Here is a 20,276-nt window from a genome sequence, read left to right as displayed (position 1 = left end):
AAGGCAGTTTGGTCGCCATTGTTTCTTTTTCTTAAAACGCCAGAAATTTAATTTTAATATCTTTAATTGACAATTTTTTGAAAATTGGACCATAAACACCAAAGATATGGGTAAAATTGTGAAAAATATAAAAATAGCCAAAAACCTGCAAAAAGGCAGTCTGACTGTCATTGTTGTTTTCTTCAAACGACAGGAAATTTAATTTTGATATCTTTAACTGAAAAAATTTCGAAAATTGGACCATAAATACCAAATATATGGGGAAAATTTGGAAAATATAAAAAAATAGCCTAAAACCTGCTAAAAATCAGTCCGACCGCCAGTGATGTTTTATAGTTAATTGTGCTCCTTATTGATGGGAATGTTGTCAAAAAATTGCAGCTCTCTATCATTTATAGGAGCCGAGAAAATCACGTTTCCCCCAATTCATTAATTACGGACGGACAGACGGACAGACGGACGGACAGACGGACAGACGGACGGACATTGTGAATTATAGAGTAGCTTCGCTACTAAAAAGGCGTATATGGAATTCTATGATTTTTAATTATTTCCTATCGCAATTAGGAATGATCTTAAAATCAAGTCTTAAAATGTAATTATTTTAATATTAAGCATTCTGCATCTTTTTCAGATTTACACAGAATTGTTTTTCAGACTACAACTGATTCTCTAATTCATACAGTAAACCTCGTGGATGTTGTCATCCTTGTTATATTAATCTTGCTTATTTTGTCCGACAGGTGGCAGCAGTAGAAATGCTTTGGCAAAGAAAATATTGACTTTTTCTAGATCAAATGAATATTTAGTTTGTTTGAAAGCTATGAAATATACAACACTGAAAACTACTAGGAATGCCACGGGGATAATCAGCTGAATTGTCACTCCCTGAAACAAACAAAAAACGGTTATCTCCAATAGTAGATAGCTATTTGTTGAAAAAAAGAAGGGTAACCAAATCAACAACTACTATTGATTTTTGCCTGGTAAGTCCCATTCCCCCAAATTGGTACACAAAAAAATTCGCAAACTATTTGGCCGCAGTCACCCTTCCCTCCCCCCAGTCACAAAATTAAAAAATAAGGTGTTGTGTAAGAAGTCTTGAGATTCAAACAGATGCTAGGGGCACAGTCCCCTTTATAATAAAACAAGGATTACAAGATACTTTATTTACGAGACAAAATAGTTTTTTAAAACATATGGACGTTGAATTATCTACCTGAATAAAACTGGTGATGAATACAGCCGCAAGAAAAGCTGCGTATATTATGGGAGCTGCCACAGTCACGCGAAATCCAACAGTCTTCTCTTTTCTGGTTCTGAATTAAAAATGTAATAAATAAAAGAAACCTGCGATATTTCATTATAAACAAGGATTACAACATCCATAAGTAGCGAAGCACAAAATCTATTATAAAATAGATAAACAGACAAAGTAATTTATAGAGCTGATTAACTGTTTCCATAACAAAAAAAAGAAAGAGATTTATATGCAAATAAATATGCAAAAACTTAAAATCCTGAAACTTAAATCATGGGGCATAAAGTCAGTAATATTGGCAAGTTTCAGTAGTGTATTTTTTGTAGGAGCCGAGAAAATCTGTTGCAAAAAGTAAAAGCGGTCAAAGAGCTGTTTAGAAGCAGTCTAGCCGCTATTGATGATGAATACTTAATTATGCTTCCTATTGTTGGGAATGTTGACAGGAAGTTTCAGCCTTCTATCTTTTACAGGAGCCGAGAAAATCAGTTTTAAAAAATAAAAGCGACTCTAAGCTGCTTAAAAGCAGTCCGACCGCTATTGATGTTTCATACTTAATTATGCTCCATTGTCTTAACCATAACACTTTGGTAAGTGTGACTTCCGAATTTGCGGGAAGTTCTAGAGATCTTAGTCTTTCAAGGCAAAACCCCCAATACCAGGACCATCAAGTTCAACAGCAGGTTTTAGTATAGATTTATTGACACAAACTATTTCCCCTGGTATTTTAGAAAATTAATTCTGAAGCTTCTCCACACTAAAATAAGACATTAGCCATACGAATTCCATATGTCCAGATGTTTCTATAGTCCGGAAAAGGTTCAGAAATTAGTATAAGTTTAAGTAAATTTGTCGTATCATGAAAATTTATATTCCCCAAGTTATAATTAGCCATATCTGGCGAAGATACGATTTTGCCATATCTAAATTGGATGAATATTAGGTTACAAATTTTAAAATAATAATTAATCAAAGTAACATTGTCATTACCCAGAACAGGGTTAAATATAACCTTTTTAGTAATTAAAAAATGAGATTTGTAATAGATAAATTTCTAATAGCTTTATCACTTCAAATTAAAATATATTTTTAAAATCTTTTAATTTATCCCTTAAAAAGAGGCAGTATAAAAAAGAGGTTGACAGTAAAATGGGTAAAGGAAAAAAGCAATGTATAAGAAAAAAGGGAAGGGTAAAAAAATAGGGTAGCTATGAGAAGGGAAACATTAATGTGGGGAAGAAGTCAAAATAGACAGAAAAGAGAAGGTAAAATGGAAAATACTGCGGTTGCGGCGTCCCTAGCACTGAGGGGTTTTGCTTCTGTGGGATGGCCCCCATCCCAAAATTATTTTTATTCAAAAAGTATTCCCATATTTAATGACGTCGACTAATATAAAGCTTCCTTGACAAACATTATAGATAATACATATACACCAGAAACCTATATAATATTTGGTTAAACAAAAAATATATTTCTAACTATAATAAATAACACAACATAATAGACTTTAGATTTTAAACTTTATTTTTTTTAAATTGCACATTTAAAAATTACATATTAATCAATTTTAATATCTTTTGGTTCACAAAATTAATTTTATTCTTATTCACTTTTATAGTTATGTCTTTGGGTTGGTATAGCTACATCTTTAATCACATTGCTGTGGCTGTTTGTGGTTTAATATAGTTAAGAATAATTTGTATACTTTTTTTCACTTTTATAGTTATATCTTTGATTTGGTATAGCTACGTATTTTATCACATTGCTGCGGCTGTTTCTGGTTTGTAAATAAAATTAATTGGTATTCTTTTTCACTTTGATAGTTATGTCTTTGGCTTAATAGCCAAGTCTTTAATCACATTGCTGCGGCTGTTTCTTTTTTCTAGTTGAAAGTGGGTTAGACAGGGTGTTGCTGATTCCTTTCCTGAATCTGCGGGGTTTGTTCCAACTGCAACTTTTTCTTGATGTCTATGTGTGGTTGTGGATTTTGTTTTGCAGCTTCATTCGAAATCTGTAAAAAAAAATATGGATTTAATATTGAATTTATTAACAACTTATGTAATACAAGCGGCTGCGCTACTAGAATATAGGAGCTTTGTATACGAGGGTAAAGAAAGTGAGAAAATAGCATAAAAAACAAACTTAGTTATAAAATTAAGTAGCTAAAACCACCCAGGGACCTATGAAAAGCTTTCATATAATGGAGTACTATATCAATTCAGTAGTTAACGAAATCTTAAGCTACAGACAAAAAAAATCTTATTACTTTAAAAATAGGATAGTTTTTTTTACTTGTAGATAAAGATCTAGGAAATTGGAAGTCCAAATTAATTGTACTTTTCAGGGAGGCTTTACAAATCTCTTTTGTGTGGTTTTAGGCTATTTTCCTGACCCCTTCACATTTCCCTAAAATCTAGGGGCAAAGCAACTAGTAATAATAATTTTAATAGAATTGACTTCAGTTACGTTAATAATATTTCTTAAACAGATCAATCTAAAATGAACATAATACAAATTAAAGTAAATAAATAAATGCCTTTATCATAAACCAATAATTAAGTATGGAAATACCTGATATCATGAAGACATTGTATATTTACAACTACTTCGTCTGTTCGCCATGAGATAATTTCCCGACTGAATGTTTAGGGTTATATCAGGGTTACCAATTTTTGATAATTCCAAAATTATGCAAAATATTTTAATAACAAATTTCTGCATATTTTTAGTTTTTAACTGGCGTCATTTTCGTTTAAAGCTTTTAATCAAATTAGAATGCAAAAATTTTACATTGATTATTGTTTATGATATGGTAACCATGAAAGTTTTTATGACTTTTTACAAAGCGGTCAAATTAATGGGGGTGGGGACTCTAAAGTGGGAGTGAGGGATTGATAACATATGCATTGTATATTCTCTAAAGAAAGTGTTAATTCATTTTAGCACAGGTCAATTAGAAAATTTGATAAAATATTTTTTATAGTCGAAAAAATTTAATTTTTAAATATTTGGCTCTTTAATACATAACTTTTATTTACTTAGTTCTTCCATATACTTTTAAAATTAGTTATACATATTTTGTGTTCTTAAAATTTTTGGTGTAAAAATAATTTAGAGACATACAAATCCCAGATAACATCTTTGAATTAATGTGTGACGTTTTTGGCAAAACAAATGAAGAACTATAAAATTGAAAAATGCCAAAGATACACAAATTGTTTTTTTTATAGGCATAAAATCTATATTATTAGCTATTTTGTATGAATGTATAATACCCTCACTAAGTTTCAAATTACTAATGTGTTCCCTACCAAGAAAGGTCATATAACTTACATTATCTCTACTCCCCCTTTTATGCTTGAAATAATAAATTTCCCCTGTACAGAATATGAATTTAGCCAAATGTTAGACACATCTTTTATTGATGAAAAAATAAGTTTGATTCCTGGTTTAATTAAATAATTCTACAAAAAATTAGGGTATTAAATAAAATGCTGATTGGTTCACAAACAAAGTTACCAAAGAAAAATCTTGGAATATTTAGAACACACAAAGATATTGAAGAAAACAATATTTTAGTTTATCTATAATGAGGATAATTATCCTCAGCTTAGCCATGTTAATTTAGTGTTGTTAGACGTGAATGATCAAAGTCCTGAAATTACAAGATCAATTAATAAACAGAATAAAATATTACTCGTTAACTTAAAACTTTGAGCACTAAAAAAATCTTTTTTTCTTATGGTTAAAGAATCTTTGGGTACTTTGGCTTTAAAGGAAAATTATTTGGTTTATAGACCATTGTTAAATGCATAAATATAAGCACATAAAAATTGCTAAAACATAATATTTGAATCATAATAAAGTTTCTTGTGTAGCTGGCTAAAGCCTTAAAACTTAATAAATCGGTCCTATATGCCATACAATTATATATGAAAACGAAGAAAAAACTACCTGAAGTTCTTTAGGTTTAAGCACCTGGCATACTAAGGTTATACATGCACTCTGAGACCAATGTTAGGCCCGACTCAATTCTCCGAATGTCTTTATCCACACACATATAAATCAGAAGTGGCGTGGCGTCACCAAAACATAAACAATCTTAAAATGCCGCAACTCTTTAGGAAAGTTAAGCAAAGACGACATTTTTTCTGGACTGGAATTATGGAATAAGGAAATTAATTTCGATCTTGATAAACACAAAGCTTCCTCGAAAAGAGGTTGAGACATCCATATTAATAGGAATGTTGACAAGAAGTTTCAGCCTTATATCTTTTACAGGAGCCGAGCAAATCAGTTTTGAAAAATAAAAGCTGCTAAAAAGCTGCTTAAAAGCAGTCTGACCGCTATTGATGTTTTATACTTAATAATGCTTCATATCAATAAGATTGTTGACAAGAAGTTTCAGCATTCTCTCTATTACAGGTGCCGACCAAATCAGTTTTGAAAAATAAAAGCGGCCAAAAAGCTGCTTAAAAGCAGTCCAACCGCTATTGATGTTTTATACATAATTATGCTCCATATTGATGGAAATGTTAACAAGAAGTTTCAGCCTTTTCTCATTTAAAGGAGCCAAGAAAATCAGTTTTGAAAATTAAAAGCGGCTAAAAAGCTGCTTAAAAGCAGTCCGACCGCTAACAATGTTTTATACTTAATTATGCTCCATAATGATGGCAATGTTGACACAAAATTTCAGTCTTTTATCTTTTGTAGGAGCTGAGAAAATCACGTTTCCCCCAAAACGTTTCAGACATACAAACATACATACAGACGGACATTTCAAATTATAGAGTAGCTTCGCTACTAAAAAGCTAAGATGCTGCTTCACATCTATGGGAAAGGAGTGGGATAAGGTCGATCCAAAAATAGCCTAAAAACCACCAAGGGAATTTTTTTAATAAATATTACATAATTTGACCAGCCATTTCTTTGATCTTTAGCTTCAAACTACATAGCAAACCTTCTACTTTATATTGTTGGAAGACTATATAATTAAAATCAAATAATCCAAATTATATTCATTTCATCTGTGCGTAGTTTGACCGTGTATGGTCTTGTTAAGGTGAATTTTTGTCACTTTTTAAGTGTGCTTGTGTGTGTATGTAAATGGGTGTGTGTGTATGTGTGCGTTGTACGTATGTGAGTGTGTGTGAGTTGTGGGACAAAGTAGAGTATTAAAAAGTTTATGATCGAGGGTATTGGCTTTGTCAAACTTTAATCCTCTCAATCAAAGTTTCTCTAATACAAAGTAGTTGCATATTTTCTAACCGGCTGTTTTTATATCTACAAGACCGTCCGTCCGTTATCTTACGTTTTGGCTGGCCATTCACTCGTCTGGCAATCTGTCCTTATTTGTTGTTCCGTCTTTATGGCAGGCTGCCTGAATGGATATAGTATACGTGGATATTGTGACAGAGAAGTTAATATAGGTTGTTACAATGGTCTTCATCTATTGGTCAATTTGTTTATCCAGTAGGAGGGGTTGGGGTAAAGGGTGTGGATGGAGTTATCGTTATTTTATCCACCTACGAGCATCCATTTATTAGACTTCTTGAAAATCTTGTGCAACATCCATGTAATAGTATATCAATTGCTGTCTGCCTGACCGTCTAACAGACAGATAGAAATAACTAATCTTTAATACTTAATAGAACATCTTTGTTATGATAGAAAAGTTTTTCAGTTGTGAATATAAATATTCTGGTGGGGGCTTTTATAATAGGAAGCTAAAGGATACTGCACTTTGATAATATTAATGAGTAATATAATTATCATCTATTGCATTTCATAGTATAATGCTGCTTGAATCGAACATTTGGATCATGGAATGAAAACAAAGAAAACGAAGTAGTGGGTTTTGTCGTATTTTCACAGCAGCTTTTCTCCGATTTCTAGCCACTGAGATGGGCTTTTACCATGTGGGGCCAATGTCCTAACCCTGCGCGGCAATCATTAACATTTACCTAACCTAAAATAACTAAAAGCTACTGTGAAAATACAATAAAACCCGCTACTTTTAAAACATTTAAAAAGGGCAAAATGTATTACCATACAATATGATAGCTAGCAGACTAAGGTCAATAAAATGTCTGAAGCAGCCAATTTATAATAATGTATTTATAATTATTGGATCTTACACCAGATTATCATATACTCTAATAAAGTACAACTTGAGGCCCTCCCCCCTTTCAGTCCCATTTACCTCATCCACTCAACTCTTATTGAATGTGGTAAACTAACTAACTGACCAATAAATGATGTCCATGTAAGCAACCTAAATTTACCACATTTTTTCCCCTGTAATAAATATAATATATTCTAAGCTGCAGCAATTCTGATGAAGCTGATATAAGCCACAGCCCAAATTTATATTTTTTTATCTTTTACTTTATCAATTACGTTATCAACAAATCGTATACTTAGATTTTAAATATTTTTTTCTTTAAATTCCTAATGAAATCAAAATTAATTTTTCTCCAATTTAAAAATTTTGTTTCTTAATTGAACCTTCAAAGATAATATTATTGTTTACTAGGCAGGGGCGTCCAAGCTTTTTTATTTGGGGGGGGGGGGTAAAATTTTGAAAATAAAAATTTGGGGGGGGGGATAATCTTTATTTCATAGAGGCACTTTTTTTATTTGGGGGGGGGGGTAAAAATTGAAATTGAAAATTCATTTGGGGGGGGGGGGGGTAATCACCCCTTTACCGTCTATGTTACTAGGGAAACGAAAGAAGGCAAAATAATTTTCTCCAGATAAAATATCTACCAGAAATAACTGTAGATTATTACTAAAGCACAAGGAACATTACCATTTGCTCCACAATACATTCGCTCTTAAAACACAGATTTTAATGTTATTAAATATAAAAGTATTTTGTTTCTTACTTAGAAATAAAATGCTAAATTTTAATTTGATAAATTTGATTGAAATAATTTACCTAATCATACTCATATTATGAATCCTTGATGGTGTGATATTAAAAGCGCAGCTACTCTATAATAGGGTATGTCATTGTCTGTATGTTATTGTTGTATTATTTTTTTTATCAGAATCAGTTATTTTAGTTAAGAATTTAGTTAAAACTTTTGCCACTAGGAGTAATATTTGTGTTTGATCTAATACAAGTTAAAATCTAATAGTTGCTAAATAGTAAATTAAAGCATATTACAGTAATACAGACCTTATTCATATATACATTTGAGTAAATTAACATTATTATTTGTAATTGTCGTTTTTATTTACGTCTCTTCTTAGAAGCAGATTATGGTGCCTACAAAAAAATGACATAATACAACACAGATGACCAATGATAGGCCAGTATACATTGTAATTGACTAATGGTACAGTGTATACTAGGGTGGGTCGATTTTGGACATTTTTTTTCTGAGGCCAAAGCGGGGATCTGCAAATGATTTGTATGAGTATAATACACCTCTGGATGCTTTAAAATTTATCCTAAGTCCTAAAACCGATGACGACCAGACTTTCAATTGTATAGCTATTTGTAAATGGGAGTCAATTTTTTTAAAATCCGAACTATGGTTTCATGGTGCTCCCAGGAAAGGCATTGAGGAGTAGAATCAGGAACTTTTGACCGTTTCAAAAAATCTCTTTCCTAGCCTGAGAAAATCTAAAAAACCTCTACAAATTAGACAATTCTCAGTAAACCTTAAATTTTTTTGTTTTTTAGTGATTTCTAAGGCTAGGAACGAGATATTTTGAAACAAAAGTTCCTGATTCAGCTCCTCAAGGCCTTTCCAGGGAGCACCATGAAGCCATAGTTCTGATTCAAAAAAAAATTTGAATGTCGTCTTTGCATATTAATAAGTAATGAAATATATTTTTTAGTGGTCGCGTACTTAAACTCAATTTTTTAAAATTCTTTTTTGGTCAGAAATGTTTTTAAGGTTAACTTTATCTGTTGCATATCCCCTCTTTGTATAATTCCGATATGAACCCGCCCTAGTGTATACTGGACTATCATTGGTCATTTGTATGACTTCATTGTTTATTAGGCACTATAAGCTTCTTCTTTTTCTAATGTAAAATATGTCTGTTATTTTTGCTTTCTCCGTTGTGGTTAAAATAGTCCTTGATTTAAAAGAATACTTTACCCATTACATAATCCTGGATGAAAAGTTTTAAGTTTTTAAAAGTTTCTAATGTTTAATCTTATTTTAGGTTTCTCTAAATTTACATAACTTTAGATCATTTACTACATTTTAGATTTTTAATAAATGAAAGGTTGTCTTTTTTTTCTTTTCCACCATCTAACATTTTTTTCAATGCTTTTTCGTCATTTGTTTTGTTGACCTCCTTAAAGTTTGTCTTAGTGTATCTTTGTCAAATTTAACTTATATGTATATTTATTATTTGTAGCATCATATTATAGGAAGCATGATAAATTGTCAAACTATTTCCTGTTTTGTTGGATTAAATGGTGCCAAAACTAGAATATGTTACCCACTGATCACAAGTATAAACCTATACCTGTATCCCTGTGTTTACCTGTATTTTAGTTTAAACAAGCTGGCCAGAACTAGAAGATCATAACCACTGTTCACAAGCATAAACCTATACCTGTATCCCTGTGTTTACCTGTAATTTAGATTGAACAAGCTGGCCAGAACTAGAAGATCATAACCACTGATCACAAGTATAAACCTATACCTGTTTCCTTGTGTTTACCTGTATTTTAGTTTAAACAAGCTGGCCAGAAATAGAAGATCATAACCACTGTTCACAAGCATAAACCTATACCTGTTTCCTTGTGTTTACCTGTATTTTAGTTTAAACAAGCTGGCCAGAACTAGAAGATCATTACCACTGTTCACAAGTATAAACCTATACCTGTATCCCTGTGTTTACCTGTATTTTAGTTTGAACAAGCTGGCCAGAACTAGAAGATCATAACCACTGTTCACAAGCATAAACCTATACCTGTATCCCTGTGTTTACCTGTATTTTAGATTGAACAAGCTGGCCAGAACTAGAAGATCATAACCACTGTTCACAAGCATAAACCTATACCTGTATCCCTGTGTTTACCTGTAATTTGGTTTGATCAAGCTGGCCAGAACTAGAAGATCATAACCACTGTTCACAAGTATAAACCTCTACCTGTATCCCTGTGTTTACCTGTATTTTAATTTAAACAAACTGGCCAGAACTAGAAGATCATAACCACTGATCACAAGTATAAACCTATACCTGTTTCCTTGTGTTTACCTGTATTTTAGTTTAAACAAGCTGGCCAGAAATAGAAGATCATTACCACTGTTCACAAGTATAAACCTATACCTGTATCCCTGTGTTTACCTGTATTTTAGTTTAAACAAGCTGGCCAGAACTAGAAGATCATAACCACTGATCACAAGTATAAACCTATACCTGTTTCCTTGTGTTTACCTGTATTTTAGTTTAAACAAGCTGGCCAGAAATAGAAGATCATTACCACTGTTCACAAGTATAAACCTATACCTGTATCCCTGTGTTTACCTGTATTTTAGTTTAAACAAGCTGGCCAGAACTAGAAGATCATAACCAATGGTAACAAACACAAACAAGCCCAGCAAAACAAATATCCTATAAAAAGATAAACCATGTTTTAAAAAATAAGAGATATGATGTCATACTGGCCTACTGGCCTACCATTGGTCAATTAAAATGTATTCTAGCCTGGCATTGGTAATTTAGTCTGTGCATTGGTCTATCATTTGGTCATTTGTATTGTAGACGTCTTTTTTATAGGCAGCAAAAAGAGCTTCTAGGATTTAAGATTAAGCATCACTCCATGGAAAAATTATATAACCATGTCTTGCAAAATTTGACTTAATTAAGTATAATTCTATATACATATTAAGATCACAAATATTATATAATTTAATTACTAAATTTTAACATATCATATATCTTTTTCAAGAAATGTTAATTGCAAAATGTCTATTTTTATTTTAAAATCTTGGCGTAAATTGACGACCATCTCAATTTGATAGATTTTGTGACTTTATCAAAGCATTACATTTCGTGTTCAAGGTTTCGTGATTTTAATGAAAAAAGTTTATTAGCGCAGCAACTCTATAAATGTTATATGTCTATAAGGGATGTCACTATATCACTTCGTACAGATAAGATTACAGTGCTGTTCTTATTGTTTAATGTTTATTGGGAACTTTTAACATCCAAAGCATAAATTGGTTGAAAATGAATGAGCTATTTAAGGAACATTTTATATTTAGTGATTTACAAACAATAACTGCAAAAGTTAGTATACCTTTATGTTATTTAATATTTTAAATATCAATTTGCAATTAAATCATAATTGTATTATAGTATGTTCCTGTTTTTAACTAACAGCTGCGCCTTAAGCATCTAAGAGCTTTGTTTTTAGAGGGGTAAGAAGGGGCAGAAAAAAACGACTAAACCATCCCAATGTTTAAATGTTAAATGTTTAAACCGAAAAAAATAGCCTAAAACTCTCAGGGCCCATCTAAAGCTTTCCTAAAAAGGAGAACATAATCAATTTTGTAGTTATTAAAATCAATAGCTTCAGACAAAAAAAAACTTTACTACTTTATATATTAGGAGATCCTTTACTTTAGACAAAAAAATCCTCACTTCTTAGTATGGTAGGATATTGCTGCACTAATCATGGGTATGATTAAATTTGAATAAAACTTACTTATTTGTTATGACTACTAACAGAATACAGACACACATATGAAACACCTAAAACAAAACAAAAAATAGACGCTAGTTTTTGCCACCAATCAAGATTCAACAAAACTGTACAGAGTTTTTAAGTTTTTACGAAGAGGAGAACGTGGTCGTGTTTTATGTAACATTAGTGACAAAATAGAAAGGGCTGAAAACAAGCACAACGCATTACCATTAACAGTTAGCACTTACAAACAAAAGTCGTGAAATCAAAGAGTTAGTTGTCTGTAGGAGCAATTATGAACTGCATTAGAAATATTAAATTAAAAAATACAATAAAACAAAACCCAATGGTGTATCCCAGTCAATAGAGGTTAACCATGTTCATTCTAATTATCATGAATATACTAGTGGCTGCGCACTTAGGTTTTAGGGGCTCCGTATCAGTGAGGTAAGATATAAAATATTAAATTTGAAATAAGTTAGCCTAAATCCACCCGGGGATCTATATGAAGATTTCCTAAAAATGGGGAACTTAATCGGTTTATAATTATCAAAATCTTAAACTGAAGACAAAAAACCTTACTACTTTATATAATAGAAAACAAGAATGAGTTTAATAACCTGCGCAGGGATTGGAGTATTGAGCTTATGGTGTAGCAGGGATAGGGGACTTGGCAAATCACCCTCTCTGGCTGCTGAAAACATATATCTTCCACTTACCTACAAACAAAAAGTTATTCATAATTTTTTTAAGTATATTAAAATAAATTTCCCTTTTTCCCATTAAATTTTTTCTAATTTTATGGCCTTTTTATTAGATTTTAAACATATTTTAAAAGACAATTTCTAAATAAAAATAAAGCTTTTTTACACATTTTTGCCAAAATGTTGAGGAAATTAATTTATAGTTTTGATTCACTTTTGACATTAGAGTTTTACAATAGAGTAGGGACAAACAGACACAAAATATATATTATAATAAATAATTATCAATCACACTCTAGTGATAAAATTATCAACTAAAATGTTTATACTTACAAGTCCTGAGCAAAGAAAAGAGCCAAAGTATGAGAGGAATACAAGAATTGAGAATGGAACAGCCAGTGAGTAACCACTCACTCGAGCAGCAAAGGAACTAACTATGAATGTAGAATCTGAGATCTGAAAAACATCAATAAAGAATTTGAATAATAATAAACAAGACTAGTATATCTATTTTTATGAAATAGTAAATAGCAAAATAATATTATTTTCAAAATATTTAGAAATGTTGAAGATTAATAATTAAACTTTAACACTAAAAAAAGAAATGATAAACAAATTTAGCAAAACTCTTTTCTTTAAAAGTTATTTTTTAGTCCATATAATACTAATCCTATCATGTTAAAGCTGCTCTACTAAAATCTAACCTGTTGATAGTCCAAAACAAGAAAAAATGAAACATTTGTGAGTATATAAACTACTGTTACAATGGAAACACCTAAATACAAGAATAATTAGCTTTTACAGCAATAATACACTTTCTAAAGATTATTTTTTTGTGGTATTGTGTAATGTAAAATGTAAGATTGAGCCAATTTTGAAATAAAAATCTTTGTTTTCGAAAATATAATTAAGGCAGTCATTTTAGCTAGGTTAAGCAAAGGTCGTATTTTTTTTTTAAGTTATAGTATTTAATACCTGTAATAACAGCTTTGGGAAATGTTTTTTGGGGATTTTCAATCTCTTCAATAACTGCTGGAATGCTCTTTAACAAAATATTGTTTTAGGTGCATTTTATTTTTTTTTAGATTTAAACAAACAAAAACTTTACTTCTTTATCTTTCGGGATAAAATATAAAAAGAACTTTCAGAGATCTAAAGGGAAAAGATACTGGTCGATAAATTGATGAACATCCCTTATGATGCGACAAAAAGCTTCCTCTTCTATAGATTACAATTATTGGTTGAAACGTTTGGACACTCAACTTGATGAATCAACTTTTCAGAATTTTTTTATAAGTCCCCAAGTTGTTGAGCCAACGGATAAGAAAACAGTATTAAAATCTTTGGGGACTAATGTGATAAATAGCCTATTGTCCCCTTCCTTCGTGATAACTTAAAAACAACTAAACAGTTGCTGATAATACCTGCCAGCCGGCAAAAGACCAATAGCAACCATAGAAAGCATTCACCCAATCTAGCGGCTTTACTGTGGTAGCATCAAATGGCGGCTGCAGCTCAGGTTTGTTTTTGACGGTGTATACTATAGCTGCTATAAATATTCCCACAAGAGTTATCACCTAAAAATGAAAAATTTTCAGATTTTTTTATTACAAATTTTTATTGAAAAATATAAAAAATCTAATATTTTTAACATATCTACTTTTCATTTCATGTTTCTTCCATTGCTCTATTCCTCTCTTTTCCAGAAATATAAATACCTTAACTCCAGTTATCAAGGAATTAATTGCAGAAGTAATTTTTGTATGAAAGCTTTGCAGGAATGTCATCAGCATCAACAAACATATTGCCAACAATTCTGTACTCTTTTCACCTTCACAAACATCAAATATTTCCTAAATAATTTCATGCTCTTTGTAATATTATTATTATGTTTTCTAGATACTATTGTACTCTTTGCAAACAGCTCAGTGCACTTTTTCCCTTCACATATTTATATACCATTTTTAAAATCATTATTCAATTTCTTTCATCTTATTAAACTCTTTTACTGTTTACCCAATATTTTCCAATATTTGCTAAAGTTTATACTCTTTGTAGTATTTATATAATTACTGATATTCATTATTATATTTATTTCATATTCTTGTTCTCATTGCAAATGTCATTATTACAGCTCGGATCCATTGACACCTTTACTATGGGTTTCTTTAGCCCTATTCATATTTTTTCCCAAAATTATTTAGTATTTACCTCTATTTGTCTAGCACTAGCTAAGGCTGTGATGGCCTGATTTAGTGGATTCAATAATAATACCCTAAAAATTAATTTTAAAAAAGTTAGACATAAAATAAAAATATTCAATACATGAGAAATGCTACTTAAAAATTGTTTAAATAGGTTAAGAGCAACATGTTGGCTAAACTATTCATTTTTTCTCTCAGGAATAAGGTATAGCCAATTAAGAAAATAATTCTAAAATAATATTTGTTGGGCAGATAAAAAGAACGTCCATCCTAGGGATTGTTGCCCCCCAAAATCACAAAAAAATAAGCTGGAATTTACGAATATTGTTTCCAATAAATTCTGTTGTTGGTTACAGCTGGCTTTCTCACATAATTGTCATGATTTTTTAAAAGATAGAGAGATATTACTAAAGAAGATTACCTGGAAATAATATACAGGAATGCTGGATAATGCCCAAGCTCTGATAATAGATAGATATAGGTTCCTCCCTGCCTTAAAAAAAGATATTTTCTAAACAAAGATATATTAATTTATTTAACCTATATAGCAAATAGTTTAACCTAATCTTTAGGATTCTACCTATTTTTACAAAATGTACTTTCAAAATAAGTTTAGTAATTTTTATATTTTAAAAGTTTATAATTTTGTTCTATTTTTTTGGGAGTATTGGCATATCCAAGTCCTAAGGTGGGGTTGTCTTATAAAGTGACCTAAAAATATAAAGAATAAATAACCTATAATTTTCAACATTAAATGTTCAAATACCACAGGTCTTACAATTTCTTACCTGGGATGAGCAACAGCCAGTTCTGCCCATGACAATGCTCCAAGGATGGTTAGAAAGCCTGAAAGGAAAAGATTATCTATCTTATTCATAAATCTTCATAGCAATAACTGGGAAAGGGCATGTAATCTAAGGACACTTTTCAATGACACTATTATGCTGTAAATGAAAAGCTAATAAAAATTTGAGGCAAAACAGTTTTTTTTTGTATACTCCCTTAATAACACCCTAGGGTTGAATTTTGAAGTGATTGAATATTTAAGTTTTTTTATTTAGAATATGCCCTTATTTTGCTAATATTTGTTTTATTAATAAATATAAATATTGCCTGTTAGAACCCAGACCAGCAAAACTGAGCCCCATGAACCTAAACTAAGTAAGAATACATTTTTATCTTATATTTTATTAATTAAGAATACTAAATATTAAATTATAAAAATATTTTATTACGTAGGATTTAGTAAATGTGATTGTATAGAATTCAACATAGATTCATAAGACAGCTAGTTAAAGAATATTTTAAATTACCTTTTAAATATTTGATTAGAAGTGAGAAAGATTCCAGAACCAATAATGATTCCAACTATGTAAGCTGTAATCCCGAAAAAACCAAACTTTTGCTTGATTTCTAATATAAAAATTTATTTAATTATTTTTTTTTTTGGGGGGGGGGGGGCAGAGAATGATAAACCACAGCCATCTTCAGCCGCGTTGCTCAAGAAAGCCTCACAGTCAGTCGCATTGCTCGCCTTCTAAGTCTCCCAATAAGGCCCCACCCCCTCTTCGTTCAAAGCCATCATCAGCCATGTGATTTTAAAAAGCTGCACTCAGCACTCATCAAAGATTAATGTGCAGCCGCAACAAACAGCGCATATTTGAGAAAGCAGGGCGGCTCGGAAGTGAATTAGTCTAATTTCACAGCGGCGGCATCTCACAAAGAGGGAAGTCATTTTCTAGTAAATCCCGTAAAGGTGTGTGTTATAAGGCCTAAAAATAGTAGTAGAACGATAAGGTGCTCTAAATATTTGTATTCCCTATTTAATAGAACAATAGGGAAATTTTTTTTTTTTTTGATAACCGTACCTGGAATATCTTAAAAAAATAAGAAATTTCTATCAAACGCTTTGTTTGGCTCAAACTGACAAAAATTAAAAAAAAATATAATTATAATAATAATGTTTTCTATAGGTACAAGGTAAAGGTTAAGAACAATCTATACCATTAAACAAAGGAAGAAGCCATTTTCTACTACTATTTTTAGGCCTTATAACACACACCTTTACGGGATTTACTAGAAAATGACTTCCCTCTTTTAATTCAGCTACACTCAGCAGCTTTCAAATGGCTACAGAAACGGCTGTTGACCCCCTATATAAACCCTTCTTCTTTTGATAAGATGCAAATCTCGCATTATTTGGTAGGGTTTTGGTTCTACTTGCCTTTATGCAAAGCGTGTTCTGTAAAGCTTAGCATTACCCACCAATCAAAATTACCTGTTTTATCCAAGCCTGCGTTATTGTTGTTATTTGACGTCATTCTAAATATTATTTACTAACATTGATTCATTTCATTTTCAAAAACTTCAATGAGTATATGAATTTAACAGTCTATTAAGGATTTATTTTATATTGAAACAAGGATGGCAACATCCATAAAAGCAAAGCTCTAATACTAAACAGTATGGCAAACGAACATCAGAACTTAATAAATATTAATAGAATATTGATTTTAGAGTCTAAATAAAATTGTATATTAATGCGTTGCAAAGTTTTAGATTTTTTAGATTAATGATTCCTAGGACAATTATGCAGCATGTTTAAATATGTCAATAAAAAATATAAGTAGGTCCTTAAACAGTATTTTTTTTATCTAAAACTAAGTTCTAGCACTCTTCAATTGTCTTAATGTTAATATGTTCTCATGTCTTATTTTCGACCTTTTCTTTTATGGATGTTGTCATCCTTGTTTATAGGCAATTTGAATAATGAATTTCAAATTTTGTATGTAGATTATAATCACTTAAAAATATAGAAAAACTATATTACAAATCTAACAAAAAACACATGTACTGTATGAAGTATTAATAATTCATATATTATGATTTAACAATAAGCTATTGTTTAACTTATGCTATATTCTATCTTTACTTAAACAGGTCTTGTAAGCAACTAAATTCTAATTTCAAATTCATTATTTGTCCCATCGTATTCTTATCAATGTAAACAAATAAAAGTTTTAAAATTTTCAGAAACGCAAATTCTTAAATTTTTACACAACTTTGAGAATTTTGACTCTTTCCTAAATTTAAGCTAGCATTTAAATTTGAAATTTACGAAGTTTACATAAACCTTCCTAAATTATAAAATATACCTCCATTCAAATTAGTCTAGACTCCCCATTTAATAAAGGGGTTTACAAACACCTCCACCCCTCTACCCGAACGCACACTTTTGCTTCAAATTTGGCTAATTTAAAAGCGAAGCTTTTTTATTATTATAGTCTGTCAGTACGTCCGTAAACAGTTGCTCTTATAGTTAATTAAGGCAAGTTAAAAATAAACTGTCAATTTCAAACTTTAGAAGATGATTTCTGTTACAGCTAGGTACAATTTAGAAAGCGTAGCAACTCTATAACCGTTTATTTACAAATTTAGTAAAGACGCATAAATTTATATTCTGCCTATTAAGTTCTCGCACTCTAAAAGTGTTAATGTTCTTTTGTCCTAAAGTCTGGATTTTGAGCTACGCTTTTATGAATGTTGTCATCCTTGGTAATATATATAACTATAAGCTAAATGCTTTGGGGGCTTCTAAGGGCAAAACTAATTGATAATCCTGTAAGGTAATTAATTGTATTATATTAGGTAGGAAGGGGTCATTTAACTGTTAATTACACAGGTAACCAAAGATTTATATCTACGTTATATTATTCGTCGACTCAAAACTTTGGGTACTTTTTATAGAATTTTGATTTGTTGATTCAAAACTGATTTTTCAATAATTAATAATTTTGCCCTTCTGAAGGGATAAGTTTATCATCATTAGAAATGTATATCAATTTATCGTCCAATGTCTTATCCCTTAAGATCCCTGATATTACATAAATGTGTAATGTTTATCATTCTCCTATCTAAAAAGGTATACCATCACTGGCGCATATTGCCTTATCCGCAATCTGTTTTATTTTCGCGTTAACTCTCAAAAGCCAATAGAATAGGAGATGCATGGTGGGGGAGTTGAACCATGAAAGTGTAAAAAAAGTAGAAGGTACAGATGTCTTAGATGATTCTAACAAGATGGGAGGGGACAATGTTTTTTTTGCACTATACCCCAAAGCTTTATATTAACGTTTTCTAATTCATTGGATTGAAAACTTTGGGGACTTCTATTGAATTTGATTGGTTGGTTCAATAAGTTGAGTGTAAATACGTTTAAACTACATAAAGTAATCTACAGAAGGGTTAATTTTGAATATCATCATTAGGGATGTACATCAATTTATCGGTCATTATCTTACCCCTTTAGATTCCTGATTTTATGATAACCTTGGCGTAATTGATGGCGAGTCATTTTAAACTTGTTCTAAAACCAACCCCTTAACATTAACAATATTAGGTTACACATATGAGTTCGAAATAATCTCTTATAAAAATACTACCACATATGCTCCAACCAAACATCTGAAAGTAGATGATTTGTGGCCTTTTCAATTTAAAGTTAGCCTTTTACAGAAAAGAAGTACTTCATTAATTTTGCCCCTATAGCAGCAGTCATTTCTGAAAATTAACTATCCTCTTGTCGCAAACGCCAAACTGTATGAAAATTTATTTCAAATATGACTAATGCAATAGAATTTTTTTTATAAACCTTATCCCCATCACTGATTGTAAAGTCATAGGGTTTATTGAGGCCCGATTCTAGTTTTTATATAATACGCAATATGCGTAGTTTTTCTATAAAACTTTCCGTGCCGTTTATGAGTTGCTCCCTGTAAAGGTATTTTTTAAAATGCGGAAATACTATTGCTTCAAGCTTTTCTGTCAATTAAATTTTCCTTTGATTATAAAATAATAATTATCATTACTTTTTTTATTGGAGTGTTTTCTTCCGATTTAAATATAAGTAACCTTAATTTCGCAGATACGATATCGGCTAAAAAGTTTGATGCCATCATTAGTTAAATGCAGCTGCGGCAATAAAACTAAAGCGGTTAACTCAAAGATGCGCGGCTAGGTACTGCTGCGACGCCCTGACAATTATTTTAGTCAAATATTACATGAGATGTTAAAGTTTACATACTTCGGCGTTATCTTAAATAAACAAATATAAGGATTAAAAAGACAAAAGATTAATAAAATAAAATTGTTTTGTAATGTTGTCAAAGCAAATAATGTCGAATTAATCTATCAAGATACATGAAAAGACGATAACGTCTAGGCAAATATTATCCTATCATATAAAGCTTTATGTAGCCTGATGTGGTTCTAGGCTATTTCATTTCTTATTAAAGTCTCTTAATGGTTTTAGGCTTCAACTCTGCATGTAAACGGAATTATTATTACTTGGGTATTACACAAGAAACTTGTAGCTAGCCAAAATAACAAAGTACTTTAAAATAACTCAAGTAAAATATACATTTTTTACGGACATATCTCAGTCATAG

General features: G+C 30.8%; 1 protein-coding gene and 1 long non-coding RNA gene across 2 annotated transcripts; both read right to left on the bottom strand.

The window, feature by feature from the left end:
- Positions 1-581: 581 nt before the first annotated feature.
- LOC145315204 (Y+L amino acid transporter 2-like) lies at positions 582-17,235 on the bottom strand. The gene is made up of 16 exons (XM_080155248.1): positions 17,108-17,235; positions 16,143-16,242; positions 15,943-15,986; positions 15,618-15,675; positions 15,251-15,322; positions 14,837-14,900; positions 14,344-14,478; positions 14,050-14,202; positions 13,601-13,667; positions 13,330-13,400; positions 12,959-13,081; positions 12,542-12,640; positions 11,943-11,989; positions 10,760-10,846; positions 1,220-1,319; positions 582-888 (listed from the first exon to the last, which is right to left on the bottom strand). Exons 1-16 carry the CDS (start codon positions 17,148-17,150, stop codon positions 718-720), a joined length of 1,434 nt encoding a protein of 477 aa, XP_080011374.1. The 5' UTR covers positions 17,151-17,235; the 3' UTR covers positions 582-717.
- Positions 2,760-3,950, bottom strand: LOC145315063 (uncharacterized). The gene is made up of 2 exons (XR_013877944.1): positions 3,830-3,950; positions 2,760-3,269 (listed from the first exon to the last, which is right to left on the bottom strand). It is a non-coding gene; the product is annotated as an uncharacterized LOC145315063 (long non-coding RNA).
- Positions 17,236-20,276: the final 3,041 nt, after the last annotated feature.

This window comes from Acartia tonsa, chromosome 1 (genome assembly GCF_053477335.1).
Source record: "Acartia tonsa isolate MP-2025a chromosome 1, ASM5347733v1, whole genome shotgun sequence".
NCBI lineage: Eukaryota > Metazoa > Arthropoda > Copepoda > Calanoida > Acartiidae > Acartia > Acartia tonsa.
Note: the sequence above shows the minus strand (reverse complement) of the source record. Positions and strands in the feature narration are given on the sequence as shown.

Coding starts and splice junctions, on each gene's coding strand:
- LOC145315204 (XM_080155248.1), bottom strand. CDS start 17,150: ATGACGTCAAATAACAACAATAACGCAGGCTTGGATAAAACAG. Junction 13,401..13,600: donor TCCCAAAGCTGTTATTACAG/GTATTAAATACT, acceptor TCTTGTATTTAG/GTGTTTCCATTGTAACAGTA. Junction 889..1,219: donor TCATCACCAGTTTTATTCAG/GTAGATAATTCA, acceptor TGTTTGTTTCAG/GGAGTGACAATTCAGCTGAT.